Below are 14344 nucleotides of genomic sequence, written 5' to 3'. Positions count from 1 at the left end.
AGAGCACATTCCACCCATGCGATAAGCCCTTCATAAGATGCAATAATCAAAGATGTACACCCAAAGTTTAGATTAGAAACTCAAATAGATTGTAGTGGTGTACATCTAATTACTCCAGACAGAAAAAATAACGAGCAATCCAACAGTTTTCTCATAAAACTTAGTGGTAAACTCGCCGACCCGTACTGAGTCAGAGGGCTTTGACATGGGTAATAGCAAATTCCACTGCTATTTAACACTGCACGGCCAATTGCGTCCACAACCCTTGACCTTTTGTAGAGCATCTGCAGAGCCATTAGTGAGATCGCTTAACTGTATCCTGAGAGTCTAATCCCTTAACTTTCATAGCGGGCAATCTTGTGTGTGTACATGTTTGCACTGAAATACAGAAGGGACTCCTACGGGCCATGGCCTAGAACATATTGTTATTTCTTTGTAGGGCATGTGGGGTTAGGGGATGATTGTGGCCTGACGGGGGGTTCGCCATGCTGCCATATTCCCCTAACACACTCCTCTGGGTCTTGGCTCTATTTCAGTGTTTTCACAGTAAATTTAGCCAGGGCATTCTCCTTGTTATAGCACAAGGTAAATCTTTACATTATTGCCCGAGGCTGACGGACTTCTGCTGAATCACAGTCTGGTGCCAGATGCTGCCAAGTCCCCGAGCTTGTTAACTCCAATATACTGCACACAGCACTATTACCTACAGTACTGCTTGTCCTGCTGTAAACTGCTATTAGTTTCAGTGAAGGCTCCGGCAAAGGAACTTATTATCACTTTGTACGAACTGGAATTAAGTAGAAATTTAGCATCAAAGTGGTACTTTGGATTGTCTCGAGAAATTGAATCAAGACAAGTGTTCCTGCGTTGTCATCTTAGGGCTAATGAGCAAAGTTGTTACCCAGGCAGATGTTACATAGCAAAGGAGATCCTCTATCAAGGACTAATGAGTTAAATACAGTTTCTCACAGATGCTGGAATGTACAAAGGTGAACAAACACACTCACACATGCTTGTGGTGTCCTCCGATTTTGTAACAACTGCCTTGAGGCAGTGGTTCTTAACTGGTGTAGCCATGGGATCCAGATTTCTCCTTAGTCGTTAGTTCAGGGTCCACAGTGTTGAATAAATTTAGCGTACTTCCGTTTGTCCATGTCGTCAAGCTAGTTTTCTGTCTCTGTTAGGTAGCTGTCTGTTATTCACTCAGTCTATAGCAAGAAATGGCACTTCACAATAGAAGCACGGTGCCAGAAATTCACTGTACTTCAAAATAAAGTGTGTTTTTTACACACTTGACACATTTGCAAGTCACTCGCGGTCCATTCAGAATGGACCCATGATCCACTTTTGGACCGTGACCCACCAGTTCGGAACCACTGCCTTAAGAGATATACGTGGGAAGAACGCAGGGATACAGGTATAGCCTTGAAAGAGGTAGTAAAAGTAAACACCAGAACGAAGTTCTTGACCAAGAAGTCAGTTTTCCTAGATAGGAAAAGTTGGAAACTCCCTGCCTCTAGCACATCCTCGAACTTTATTCTTCCTAAGCTATGGAAAATGAAACTCCAGGTCTCCCAAAGTAAATTGATCAGAGTGGTTCTAGGTCTCGTTCCACAAGAGCGTATAGAGACGAACCAGTTCAAGCAGCTAAACTGGCTCCCCTGTGGAGTCTGAAGCAATACAGTTTAAACTCTGTCAGGTTCACAAAATTGTAAATAGTATAGCCCCAAATTACGTATTAAAATTCTTCCCACAGGTCAGAGAGGCTCACAGGCACAACACCAGGTCCAGTGTAGCTAATATGACACTGGTAAGACTCAGTAGCCAGATTGGACAAAGCTCTGTCAGATACTCAGGTGCCCATGATTGGAATAAGGTTCCCCAATAGCATTAAAAAGACGGCAAACCCAGTCATGTTTAAGACAAAACTGAAACACTGGCTTTACGATAATGTACTCATGTAGAAACAGTTGCATTGGCAGGATTTGCACAACTCTTGTGTCGTAACACTTATCCTTAAAGTTCATGTTTGTTGTGCATGTACATTGGTGTTGCAACCATGAAAATCAATTGTAGGATAAATAAAACAAAAGAAAAAACAAAATAGGAATGCTTCTGTGTTTCCGACCATGCAACGTGTAATTAAAACCTTCCTGTAGCTAAGTACAGCTTATTAAAAAGTTGGTCCTATGGCGCCTGCTGTAACCAACATTTAGCCAAACTGCTTAGCACAGCAGCTCAGACTCAGTAATGCTGAGTTCATGACATAATGTTCTAACTTTCAAAGCCTTAAATTAATATATAATCAGGCTTGAAACCTGGTTTTAAAGAATGTGTTACGTTACTGCCATGATGAAATGTTATGACAGCAAAAGTCCTATTTTTTTCTCTTTGTCCCTCATTCACATGCTCCCTTTCTGCAGAGATTCAGGGGAAGATATATCGCTGTTACTAAACACCACATGATAACACGATGAATCGCTGCGTCAGTCTCCTGTTCTCCTGGATGTGTGTGTGTGTGTTTTTACCATCTCATGTTTGTACAGACTGTACTGGTCATGCGTGTGAGAAAATAATTGTCTGGAGACATGTAATTACATGGCACCACTTGTGTAGCAGAAAGCGAAAACAAGAAGCTCCCTTTGGTTTGCAATAGACTGTAAAGAAACATACAGTATCTATGATGTCGCCCGTTGGTTTCATCAGGGGGGAAGGTTTCATCTTATTGCCTTACTGGAGGCAAAGAACGTGAAAATACATTTGTATGTTTGGATGTCTAAAGATAAGTACTACATTGAGATAAATAAATGTCTTTTCCTGTTCTTTGCAATGTTAAACCTCATGAAACTGGAGAAATAAAACCTGAGAGAAAAACATCCACCTGAGGGTGAACAGCTGAGGCAAACAGGAAAGGATTAAATGTTCTCTATTTTAAATGAATTGCCCCTGACGTGATGGGTGTAAACATGCCCAGTGCAAGCCATCCGTTTCCTCCGCTGATACCAACAGGCCCATTCAGATGCAGCTGAACTGCTGTCCCGCACGAATAACCCTAAATAATGATTGTGATCAGTGTTTGTCAGAAACTGAACTGAGTGAACTTGAAATTCCACCGCTACAAGGAAATGAAAATGTGTGGTACTATTCACCCGGCCAAAGATCTAGATGTTACTATGCAGACCTTGACAATAGTGGCTCCCAGGTTGCTAGTGGTAACCATTTTGAGATTGGCAAACAATTCTTGGCCTTTAGTTGCCATCAGTGGCACTTTTTTTTTTTTTTTTTTTTTACATAAATAGGGACAGCAAAAAATTTAGAGATTTTTTTAGACAGCAAAAAAATTAATATATTTTGATGCATCAGTGATATTGAAATATTACTGTTAAAGTCAGAACCGAAACTGCATTTAAGTCCTGCCCACACAGGCGTCTGTTGCTGAGACAATGGCGAGGCAAACTAAGTTGTTTGATGATGGAGTGAAAAGTTTGACTAACCCATCATCATCACAAATGAATATGCAAATCGATTTAACTGTTTGGTTACTGTAATAAAGTTTTTAAGCACTTTTTCTGTCTCATTTCCATAATATAATACTGACATATAATTACACAGGGTCCCTGCTGATCTTTAAAAAGTCATAAAGGATATTATATTCATTATTCAAAAGAGAAATCAGAAATCCCAGAGGGACAATTGTGATTTGTTACAGTCGCTCCAATGTAAAGAATAGAGAATTGTAATGAGTAAGAGTATGAAAAAGAAGTATGTAAATGTAAAGCAATAAAATAAAACAAGATACAATAAAATAAAAAACAAAATAAATTAAATTAAATTAACTATTTAACTAAAAAAAAAAAAATATTTTTATAAAGCCTTTATTGTTATTAAAATGTCCTAAATCAGTCTCTCAAAAGTCCTAAAAGTGCTCAGACATAGGAAGTAGGATTTTATGAATTTTTTTTTTCTGACATTGCATTGTAAAATCTCAAAATAACTGGCAACATCGACTGAGCAGAGCTTCCACTTTTGGCTAACTAGCTGCACTGCAACATGGACAACATGGAAAAGTGCAAATTTAACGAAAATTGGCTTTTTAACCAAGATTTTGCAGCATGGCTGAAACCGGTAAAAGGCTTGGTGTACTTCATGCAAAATGTTTTTTAAACTCACGATGGGAATCAAGGCAGTGGAATCCCACATACGGAGTGAGAAACACAAAATTGCCAAGAAGACGCCAATGAATGCCAGGTATTTCCAGTTTCTACTCTGCCCTTGTCTCTGCCACACGACAAAAAAGTAATTGTCCTTGATCACTTTGTTTAATCACAAAACATGAACCGACACTGGCCTTAAGATGAAGGAACTGTCTTAGTTACTCAAAATATGAGATGACTAAAAATGGCCACCTTATTTTCAGTTTTGGCAACCCAAAGCTGATGCCTGGCTGCCAGCCTGGCAACCACTCTTAAGTGCTCTTAAGTTAAGAGCCTGGTAACTACACACTGCAATGAATCTAATTTTCTTTAATTAACATTCTTATTCTTGTCGACTCACTTCTCTGAAGCTCCCTGTAGTCATGCTTGACATTTAGTTCATTATACTCTTGTCTTCGGAATTTGTAACTTGATGGCACAAAAGATTACAGTAAATCCTTTCCAGCGATAAATGGCAATATGCAAATATTACAACCCAAAGGATACATGATACATCTTTGACAAAACAACACCCACAAACTGGTTTTACACGACTGTTTGTTGTGTAACACAACACTGTGCATCACAATCCACAAAGTACAATATCGAATGTTAAAAACCCTCCACTTGCCAAAGAGATGGATTAAATGCAGACAGAGAAGTGAGACATTAACACACAACTGTCAAACTTGAAAGCAGCTTGGAATTAATCACAGTGAGAGTGGCTTACTTTTGGCTGTTGCACCTTTACCAGCAGCAACAGCTCTCCAAACATTACTAGATTAATTATACCTCTCATGACGAAGGAGGCTTACTGAAACTGACAAGCCCACTTCATCAGTTTAAAAGTGTTTAGGGGACTGTGAACGCCACACACGCAATCCGAAATGTTACAAAAGAAACCACCAAGTTAATTCATCTTCCTCAGTTTGATTTTACAAATTCTGAACAGTTGTGTAACAATTTCTGTGGTGAAGAGCTCCAAAGCCGTTCCATTAAAGTGACCATAAACACTACATGTTTGCTCTTATTTGGCTGCCTTTAGTGTCGTGGAAACCCTGGCGCCGGATAAGGTCGTAATACGGAGTACAAGTTTGTTTCATGGAGCAATGGCCCAGCTATGTGTTTTATTACACAAATAAGCACTGATTGAATGAGCTATGGAGATAGGCATGATGATTGTTCCCTTCAGGTACACTCTGTCTGACCGAAACAGACACTCCGACAGTGTAGAGATGAAACAATTGGCGCCTTTTCAGGAAACTGTCATTTTCATTGTGACTCTGGGGCATTGTGCTCCACTGGATTGGAGACACATCATACGAGTGCCAGTCAGAGCATGGCACTCACAGTTATGGCTGCATATCCAGAGGTATCTGCAGCGCTCAATTGTCTCTTTGTGCTGCGAGAACACAGTTGTCGAGAACAAACAACAGCAGGGCACTGAGCAAACAGTCAAACGGCTTCTGCCTCTTAAGCAGCCCCTTCATTTGGAAGCCAAGATGGGACACTCTCACACGCGGCCCACTGAAGTCGCACCCTTTGGAGCGATGCCGCCTGATCCCAGGACGGTGTGCGCCCGCCGCCTGGCCGAACCGTCCCCCAGACTCTGCTGCCACCACCAACACTTCAGCTATCCAGAGAGAGCTATGAGCTACTCGCCCCCTTACTCACCGAGTCTGTTCAAGAGGCCAGATCGGCGGTAAGTGGGGGTCGGCAGAGGATAGTATGAGACTTTGTCTTGTGTGTGAGAGGATATCTGGCATGATAGTGATGTGCGTCAGTGACCGATGTGCACATTAAAGACAGTTCAGGAGGAGATGGATGGTAACGGCAGTGTGTCGGTGTCTAAATGATGTAGAGCGGTGGATGCAGTATTTGTGGCAGCGCTGGAAAGTGTTTTTCATAATGTTCAATCTTTCTAAATAGACGACCTACCAACCCTTGAATAACAGTGTCAGTGCTGTCATCATCCTCTGCATGTACTGCATGTTTGATACAAGCTAACGCATAAAGTTATTTTATATGCAATCCAAGGGCAGAAATTGACAGCCTGTTAAATTTATTGAAAAACCTCATGAGCGAGACCAAGGCCGTGTGCCTCGTCTCTATTCATGGCTCAGGAGACTCGTAGGTGATGTGATAATAATGAGTGCCTCTGGGTGTCCTAGTGTACGTCGAGTGTTCAGTATTCATTGGCTGTAACTGCTCCTGTTGCCCACACTGACAGCTTTCTCTGAGGCAGCCTCTGGCTGGAGCCTATGGCAGGGCTGTGTGTTCTCAGGCCACACTCTCATACATGCCATGCATCCCTAATTATAAGAGTGCAGATGGGACACACAGTGAAAAGAAGAGAAAGGCATCCTTTTGACCAAGAAGTGATCTCAAACTGATAGATTCTGCTCTCTCTGTATTCTCACCAGTGTTTCTTGCAGGGCTGTGTTGTGTACATCTTTGTCAAAACCCCAAAATGCTGCTCATAACAAAAGCTGGGACGTTGGCGGCATGTCTCAAGCTCATTCTTCTTCGGCCACTGGTGCAGATGAATCACAGTATTATATAACGCGGTTGGCTCTTGCACAAGGGACATCTGATGGAAACCGTGGCCCATCGCCTAGCTTCGGAGTGACTCACTGGATTTGGCGCTCGCCAAACATGGTTAGGCAGTAAGAGTTCCACAGAAAATATGAAGGGCTTCATTTCTTGAAGAGGCAGCATGGGTCAATATCAGGGGCACTTAAACTATTTAGAAACACGCAGGTATAATTTAAACAGGAATTGCTGATGTTGTGTGTAAATGTTAAGATTTGTGTTGGAGCAGTTGTTAAACTGTGAATAACAGCGGCAAAACAGGAAGGTTACAAACATCCGAGTTTACACTGTCATCATCCGACTGCATGCGGCTCATTAGGTATATTTTACTTGAACCGTGCAGAAAGGCTCCACGCTGTCTGTAGTTTCTATCTGCGCATCTCAGCAGAGCCACGGGCAATCGGTGTGACTCCCCCCTCCCCTCGTAAATGGGACTATCACAGTGAGGCAAGGTAATTCACCAGCCCCTCATTGCCAGAACAGGGCCTGATATTAAACCTGGCAGCTGTACTGCCACAGCACGAAATCCGAGACGACAGGCACTATGGGCCCTAATACCCAGTCAATGTGCTTTCTGCTTAGCCTTGTTAGGCCTACCGAAAGTCAGCCTTTCCACTCTAATTATATTGTTACATAACAGAAGTCCTTTTTCTCCAAAAAATGTGGCAGACCATAGTTTGCAATGCAGAGATCAGAGGGTTGACTGCTAAGGGTCATTCGTTATCATTTTAGATGCATGATTTCTTTTCCTGTTCGGTGCGATCTTTAAGGACATTTGCATGGAAACCCAATTTGCCAATATTTACCAATCGTGTTATTTCATCCAAACATGAGTCACACAAGTACTATTATATAAACTGCACATAAACAAGGATTTTTTAGGAGATGCATGAACCAAATTTAACGGCTACTAGTGCTGGATGTAGGACCCACTAAGCAGACAGCTCCCATAAACCTTATTTTGACTACCTGGTGGTGTTCGAGGTGTTGTTGGTGCTGTGGAAGAAGAAATATTATGCAACAGAGCCTCTCTAATACAAATTTAATTGGCTTATTATCAGTATTGGATCTGATTATTGTAACAGGAAAAGGGAACGTAATGTGACAGCTGAGAGGCGCCAAGCAATTACATTAAAGCTATTAAAACCTTCATGGACGCCTCCGTGAAAACAAGGTCTATTGCTCAATAGACCTGCTCTGTGAAACAGATAACAGCAGACATGTTTTTCTCTGTGTCTTCTGTGGTCGGCTGCTACCACAAATTGTTTATTACACTTTGCAGGATGCCCTGTAGAGTTGTGTTGTAACGTGCAAGTTCAAAAGACGTTGTGAAGTGCAAGGGGTCATACACCAGAGAACAGTGGATATCGAGTTGTACACGCCACACATGCAGTACAATCTGTGTCACCATAAAACATCCTCGGCTGCTTTGTTGTTTAGTCCTCACATCAGGGTGAACCACAGCGTGATACAAACTAAACAAAAAACAAGTAGTACGCTACAGCATGTGATATCATGTTAGAAATATAAATAAATGAATTTATGAATGAATGCAGACCGTCCTTTGAGAATTTTCCGTCTGTTTTCCAAGCAGGGAAAACAACCTGGAGTTGCTGATTTATGGAGGCAGGAAAAGGTATGTGGAAATTTCCGTGGTGAACACAGGGTCCAGGAACGGGAGCCTTTGTTATTAATACAGTCCCACACGGGCCGGTGTATTCTACATGTTCACCACTAGAGGCCGATAGAGTTCAGACATAGACTGAGGGGAAATTTACCGGGACACAGCATGGAAAAGTACCTATGCAATATACCTGTACACATGTGCACATGGTACAGGACATACCGTTACATGTATGCTCCTGAAACAAACAACAACAAGCTGATGGGTACAAAATGTTATTGTCTTTACAGTGTAAGTATCCAGGGACAGTTTGTAGTCACACATTGAGTTATACATATATATATATATATATATATATATATATATATATATATATGTATATGTATGGTGAATTAAACCCAGTTTAATCTTTAATTCATTAAATCATTCTAGAAAGAAGAAACATACCTGAAAACTGCTTGTTTACATAACTTAAAAGATTCACGTGAATGTTACAAGTCCTCTCGATATATGAGCTTTTTTTTTTAATTAGCACCACTTGTGACTTATTTATGCAGATCTGCTGTGATTACTGTTGTTTTAGTGGTTGTTGTGATGGTGTTTGTAGCAGTTAGTGAGGATTTCGGTCTGTGGGTTAACTGAAGGAGCCAGTGGCAGAGGAAAGGTTCAGAAACAGGGCATATGTAATGTGGCGTTCAAGTGCTCCTCTCAAGCCCGTTTTTTCTAGCATCGCTATTGTTTACTTGAAGTAAGGTGTGATGCAACTTAAAAATCCTTTTTGTGTGGTGTTTGTTTTGCTTTATAGATCAGCTGATTGAGAGCCGTTGCGTAGTTTGCACTTTGCATGGCAGAATAAAGATGACAAATGTTAGATAGTTGACTGATCACAGAGTTGCGTTGCCTTCTAGATAGTTAGACTTTATTGTCTTTTGAATCCACACTGTCAACAGTGCACATAAGAACAAACTTTCTGAATGAAATATGGATAAAACTATACATCAGCAGCAAAAGTTCTAGTGCAAATAATAAATATAGAAATTATAATACATATAAAAATACTTGTAAAAATGTACATGTACATACACTTCTGTTTTTGTTGATGAGATGCATCTTTCTGACTGTTATAATCATACTCTAACAAACAGAAAAGAGATTAAATATCTATCATAGTATCAAAAAGCATGGGATACTTAAAGAAAAAAGTCATTTTCGAGCTAGACTATATCATGTTGCATTTATAATCTGTAATGTGTGTTTCTAAAGAGGTGGATTTTGTCATATGAATACATATTTTAATATAAGAAATGAGACAATGATCAATAGAATTTCAATTAAAATATAAGACTAAAATAAAGTATGAAAAAAATGTAAATATCAAGTAATAGTATCATTAATTCTTTAAAATATGGTGTTTCCCTGAAATTAGTGGATTAACATAATATTAGATAGTTTTAGGGATATATATTTATATATTTTATAGTTATAGGCTGAATCATATTTATGGCTTTGTGTGAATTTTAGTGAATTCAGCACACTAAACACAAAGGGAAAACTACAGAATAAAGATCAAACAACAGTGAATATTTGAGTATTTATACATGATTAATTCTCATATGAATACACATTTTAATATCATACATGTAAAAATGTTTAAAATTAAAATTTCACTTCGAATGAAAGTACCATAGAAATGTAAATATCAAGTAATGGTATCATTAATCCTTTGAAATATGGTGGCTCCCCTGAAATTAATGCATCAAATTAGCATTAAGTGTTTACAGGACTAAATATTTATATATTTTGTTGTATCATGTCTGTGGCTTTATGTGAATTTCAGTCTTAGCTCTGCACGACAGCATAAACTCAAAGGGAAAAATACAGAGTAAAGGTCAAACAGCAGCACCACACGTGAATATTTGTACATGATTAATTGTTCTTGTGTTATCTCCCCCTCCATGTTTGTGGCGTAAAAAAGTTGACGTATTGGAGACATACTATTGTATTTATCATGGCCTAAGTCCAGCTTTTCCTACGGCACGGGAACGCGCCATGAAATCGGCCCCTTCGCCTCATTTGCCTAATTTATGCGCGCGTCAGTTGACGTCAGCAGGCCAGTCATTGAAAAGGCGGCCGGTGGCAGAAATAGCATCAGACAGTCGCTCGAACAAACCGGCGAAGCTCACACACACCGACACAGCACTGCGCTCAGCTACAGCTACAGCAGCAGCAGCAGCGAGTTAGTGCATCGCTACGACAGACCTAAACAAATCCGGATATACATTTGAGGTGACCAACCAAGTCGCAAACGTGGCGAGAAGTGTAATCCAAACGAGTCTGGTACTCAACATGAGCACGGAGATGTTCGGTAAAACACCCATGGAGGTGGCCGTCTACCAGTTGCATAACTTCTCCATCTCCTTCTTCTCCTCGCTTCTCGGAGGAGACGTTGTATCGGTCAAACTTGACAACAGGTAAATATCCGACACTGCTGCCATGTCTTTGAACTAAACATTATGTCGGCGATAATAATTGTGTGTAAATCGGAGCGTGTTCTCACACTGCTGCGAACCTCTATTGTGTTGTCAAAGCGGTTCATATGCAATGTTATACTTATAAGTACAAAATGCCTGTGAATGCAGTGTGCCCAGCTCTCTGTCTCTCTGCTGCTGTGTACTTGGACTTTGCCCAGATATCTACACGCAGCTATTTATTGTCTCACTCAGCCACTTCCTTGTACTCTCCACTTGTTACACTATAACCTCAATTAAAGCCTGATCTTACTCTCAAACCAGATAACAGCAGGGTAAACAGTTTTCCTTTCTGTTCTGCAAGCTTTCTGCCCCACTGTCAGAACCCAGCAGCAGCTTCAGGAAGCAGCAACATGTTTGTTTTCCTAATAGTTTGGGGGTTGACATGATTGAGGTTGTGGCTTTGAACTGTTCACTTATGGCCTCCTTTTTCTCTTCTCCTCTGCAGTGCCTCTGGTGCTAGCGTTGTGGCCATCGACAACAAGATCGAGCAGGCGATGGTAAGCCGAGATAACAAACACAAACACCACAAGGAGACATAAGAATAGGTTGCACAATACAGTACATGCATGTCATTTGTGACGCAATATATGTTCAAATCCCTGTTGATAGATCAGAATGTCTAGAGTTCAGTTCATTCTGCACAAAAGCAGCCCTCTGTGCGTGCTCTAGGAAGTCCCTGTTATGTGATGCATGCTTTGTACATGTGACAAAGTAGAAAACAAGTGCAGGAGATGATGGCAGGAAGTCCCAAAAAACAGAGACTGCAGTACAGAATTATTGAAAACACCCTTAAGTCAGACTTGCGTCATGTAACTCTCAAGAGATCCAAGCTAGTAAATAGACAAAACTATAGAAGACATCCTCCGACCATCATTGTTTTAGCACATGCACCAGCTGCGCAACCGTTCACTGATCCATCTCCTCTTGTTTATCCCGACAGGATCTTGTCAAGAACCACCTGATGTACGCGGTGCGCGAGGAGGTAGAGATCCTCAAAGAGCAGATCAAAGAGCTGGCGGAGAAGAACAACCAGCTGGAGCGGGAGAACTACCTGCTCAAGAACCTGGCCAGTCCAGAGCAGCTGGAGAAGTTCCAATCGCGCATCCCGACAGACGTGCTGCTACCCCTGGACAATCAGGTGACCGCGGACCAGCACCAGCAGCCCTGCAACCACAGCACTGGCTCTGCTGTATAAGTGGCTCTGCCTTGGGGCGGGCAGAGCCACTGTCTCATAACAGTAATGGACCTCCATTTGTGAACGTAAGCGTGACAAAAATCGCCGCCGCCGAGAACCTCACGAAGGTGACGCATCGGGGCTGTAAATGATCGATGGGACACAAAAGAACTGTTGACACTGATAAGCACAAAACAGAACTTAAGACGCTCTGACCGGTGCGGTGTCAGGCCCCTTCCTCTGATACCGTCCAACTCTTTGTCGTAGTCTCTCTGTGTAGACGCTAAGAATAGAGAGAGGGCTGACTAGGCGCTGACGAGCGCTCGCTTCCAGACGGCGGGGGGCTTTCCCTGCCTGGCCGAAACCCTTCCAACAAACACCCTTTGCTCCGCAGAGGAGGGGGTGAGGAGGTGCTGATCGGGCTGGCCCTGCAGGTGCTAACTTGGAAAGTGTTTGGGAGGTCGCTCCCTGCTCACCCAGAGGCGACCCGCCTGAGACGGTCCTCCATGTCTCAACGAGAAGAGCCCCATCATGTGGATTTGTCCGAACCAAAAAGTTTCAAGGACTCCCAGGCGCACATTTCAGCCACATATCGAGGACTTTTCCTGTACCTACAGTGTATTACTCGTGTTTGTGTACATGTAAAGCATAACAAGAATAATCAACAGGATAAGCTAAGGCAACAGAGGTGGAGGTTAATGCAGTACAGCCGATTAGAGCTGGTGGAGCGCTGCAGTAGACTGATCAGCAAACTGTAATGATTCATAAAATGTAATCCTGCATCGCCTGCAGCTGGGGCTTGCTGCTTATGGGGGAAATTAATCCTGCTATATCTTCTGTTTTTGTTTATGATTCTGAACAAAAATCAGTTGTCTGTAAAATAGGAGCATTGTACAGTTGTCTTAAAAGTTTTGTAATCTTGGGGGGGCGGGTATATCTGCCCACCTTGTCTGCCTAGCCCTTCACAGCAAAGGATAACTACAATGTACATCAAGTCGAAACGTCCTGAGGTAAACGTAGTGGAGCTGTTGAGCGAGCAGAAGCCGGCGTTTTGTCGCTGCAGATGCACTCCTGACTTTAAAAGCAGCGTCGTCCAGTATCTGGTCTGTTTTCTTGCTCAGATGCCAACTTGAAAACGATGGCATGACAACAGTGCCTGTCCTGTAGTAAGAGAGGAACACATTTCCACACTGAGCTCTGTTGTTATCTACCTACCAAAGACTTTTTTTTTTTTTTTTTTTTTTTGCTTTTTTTTATTTTCTTTTTTCTCTCTCACAACAGAAGCCAAGAGAAACCAGGACCATGTGTAAAGCTTCACAGGGAGAAGTCGTGTTTGTAGCTAGTGCTAAAGTTTCTTTGTGTTTTTGTAAAGATAATGGTATTGTTGCTGTAAAGTATCCTCAAAAACGTTGTCCAGTATGGTGTTTGGATACAACTGCACATTTGCAATAAACCTTATGTTTACATAATACGCTATGTTGACACTCTGTCTTTTGTTCATTGAACGCATCCACAGAGCTTGAGCTTATGATGTGATATCTGACACCATCACAGACTCCTGGCAGGAACTCACTGATTAATTTTCTGTTACCTCTTATCCTGTTAGGGGTCACGGGGGTGCTGGAGCCTATCCTAGCTGACGTTGGACAGGTCACCAGACTATCACAGGGCTGACACATAGAGACAGACAACCATTCACACTCACATTCACACCTACGGACAATTTAGAGTCACCAGTTAACCTGCATGTCTTTGGACTGTGGGAGGAAGCCGGAGTACCTCAAGAAAACCCACACTGACACGGGGAGAACATACAAACTCAACGCCATGAAACAGCAGTGTAATGTAGTAATAGGGGAAACACCACTGACACCAGGCCAGACCTGTCATAGTGTTAGGAGGTTACATATTCCATCTATGCAATGGAGAGATTTATTCACTGGGAATCCAGTCAGGAAGGACAGATGAGACAGCAACACCCAGGATGATTTCATTTTCTGGTGCTGAAATAAAAACACTGCTGTGAAATCCCTCTCAAATTTGAATTTCAGAGTCAACAACATACTGTTTACAAAAAAAGTAATTTCTTGGAAGGCGCTGTCTCTCCATCTCAACATCTTATCTGTGGTGTTGATTTGTGTTCGGCTTTGTGAGCCTCGCTTGTGTTTGTTTACAAGGTCAGTCTTAGGAGCAGCATGTGATTTGTAGAATTCAACACAATGTGGCCACG

At 41.9% G+C, this 14344-nt stretch overlaps 1 protein-coding gene across 2 annotated transcripts in view; it reads left to right on the top strand.

Annotated features, from left to right (window-relative positions):
• tsc22d3 (TSC22 domain family, member 3) overlaps positions 1-13585 on the top strand; it is a 44975-nt gene extending 31390 nt beyond the window's left edge. Inside the window, exons 1-3 of one of the 2 annotated variants that reach the window (XM_033633217.2) lie at positions 10549-10880; positions 11386-11437; positions 11881-13585. In XM_033633217.2, the coding sequence (XP_033489108.1) occupies positions 10756-10880; positions 11386-11437; positions 11881-12135 (432 nt within the window). In that variant the 5' untranslated portion in view covers positions 10549-10755 and the 3' untranslated portion in view covers positions 12136-13585. Of the gene's footprint in view, positions 1-10548; positions 10881-11385; positions 11438-11880 lie in introns of those variants that run through there. The other variant, XM_033633216.2, reaches the window with a different exon arrangement.
• Positions 13586-14344: the final 759 nt, after the last annotated feature.

Source organism: Epinephelus lanceolatus, chromosome 7 (assembly GCF_041903045.1).
Source record: "Epinephelus lanceolatus isolate andai-2023 chromosome 7, ASM4190304v1, whole genome shotgun sequence".
Classification (NCBI taxonomy): Eukaryota; Metazoa; Chordata; class Actinopteri; order Perciformes; family Serranidae; genus Epinephelus; species Epinephelus lanceolatus.
Note: the sequence above shows the minus strand (reverse complement) of the source record. Positions and strands in the feature narration are given on the sequence as shown.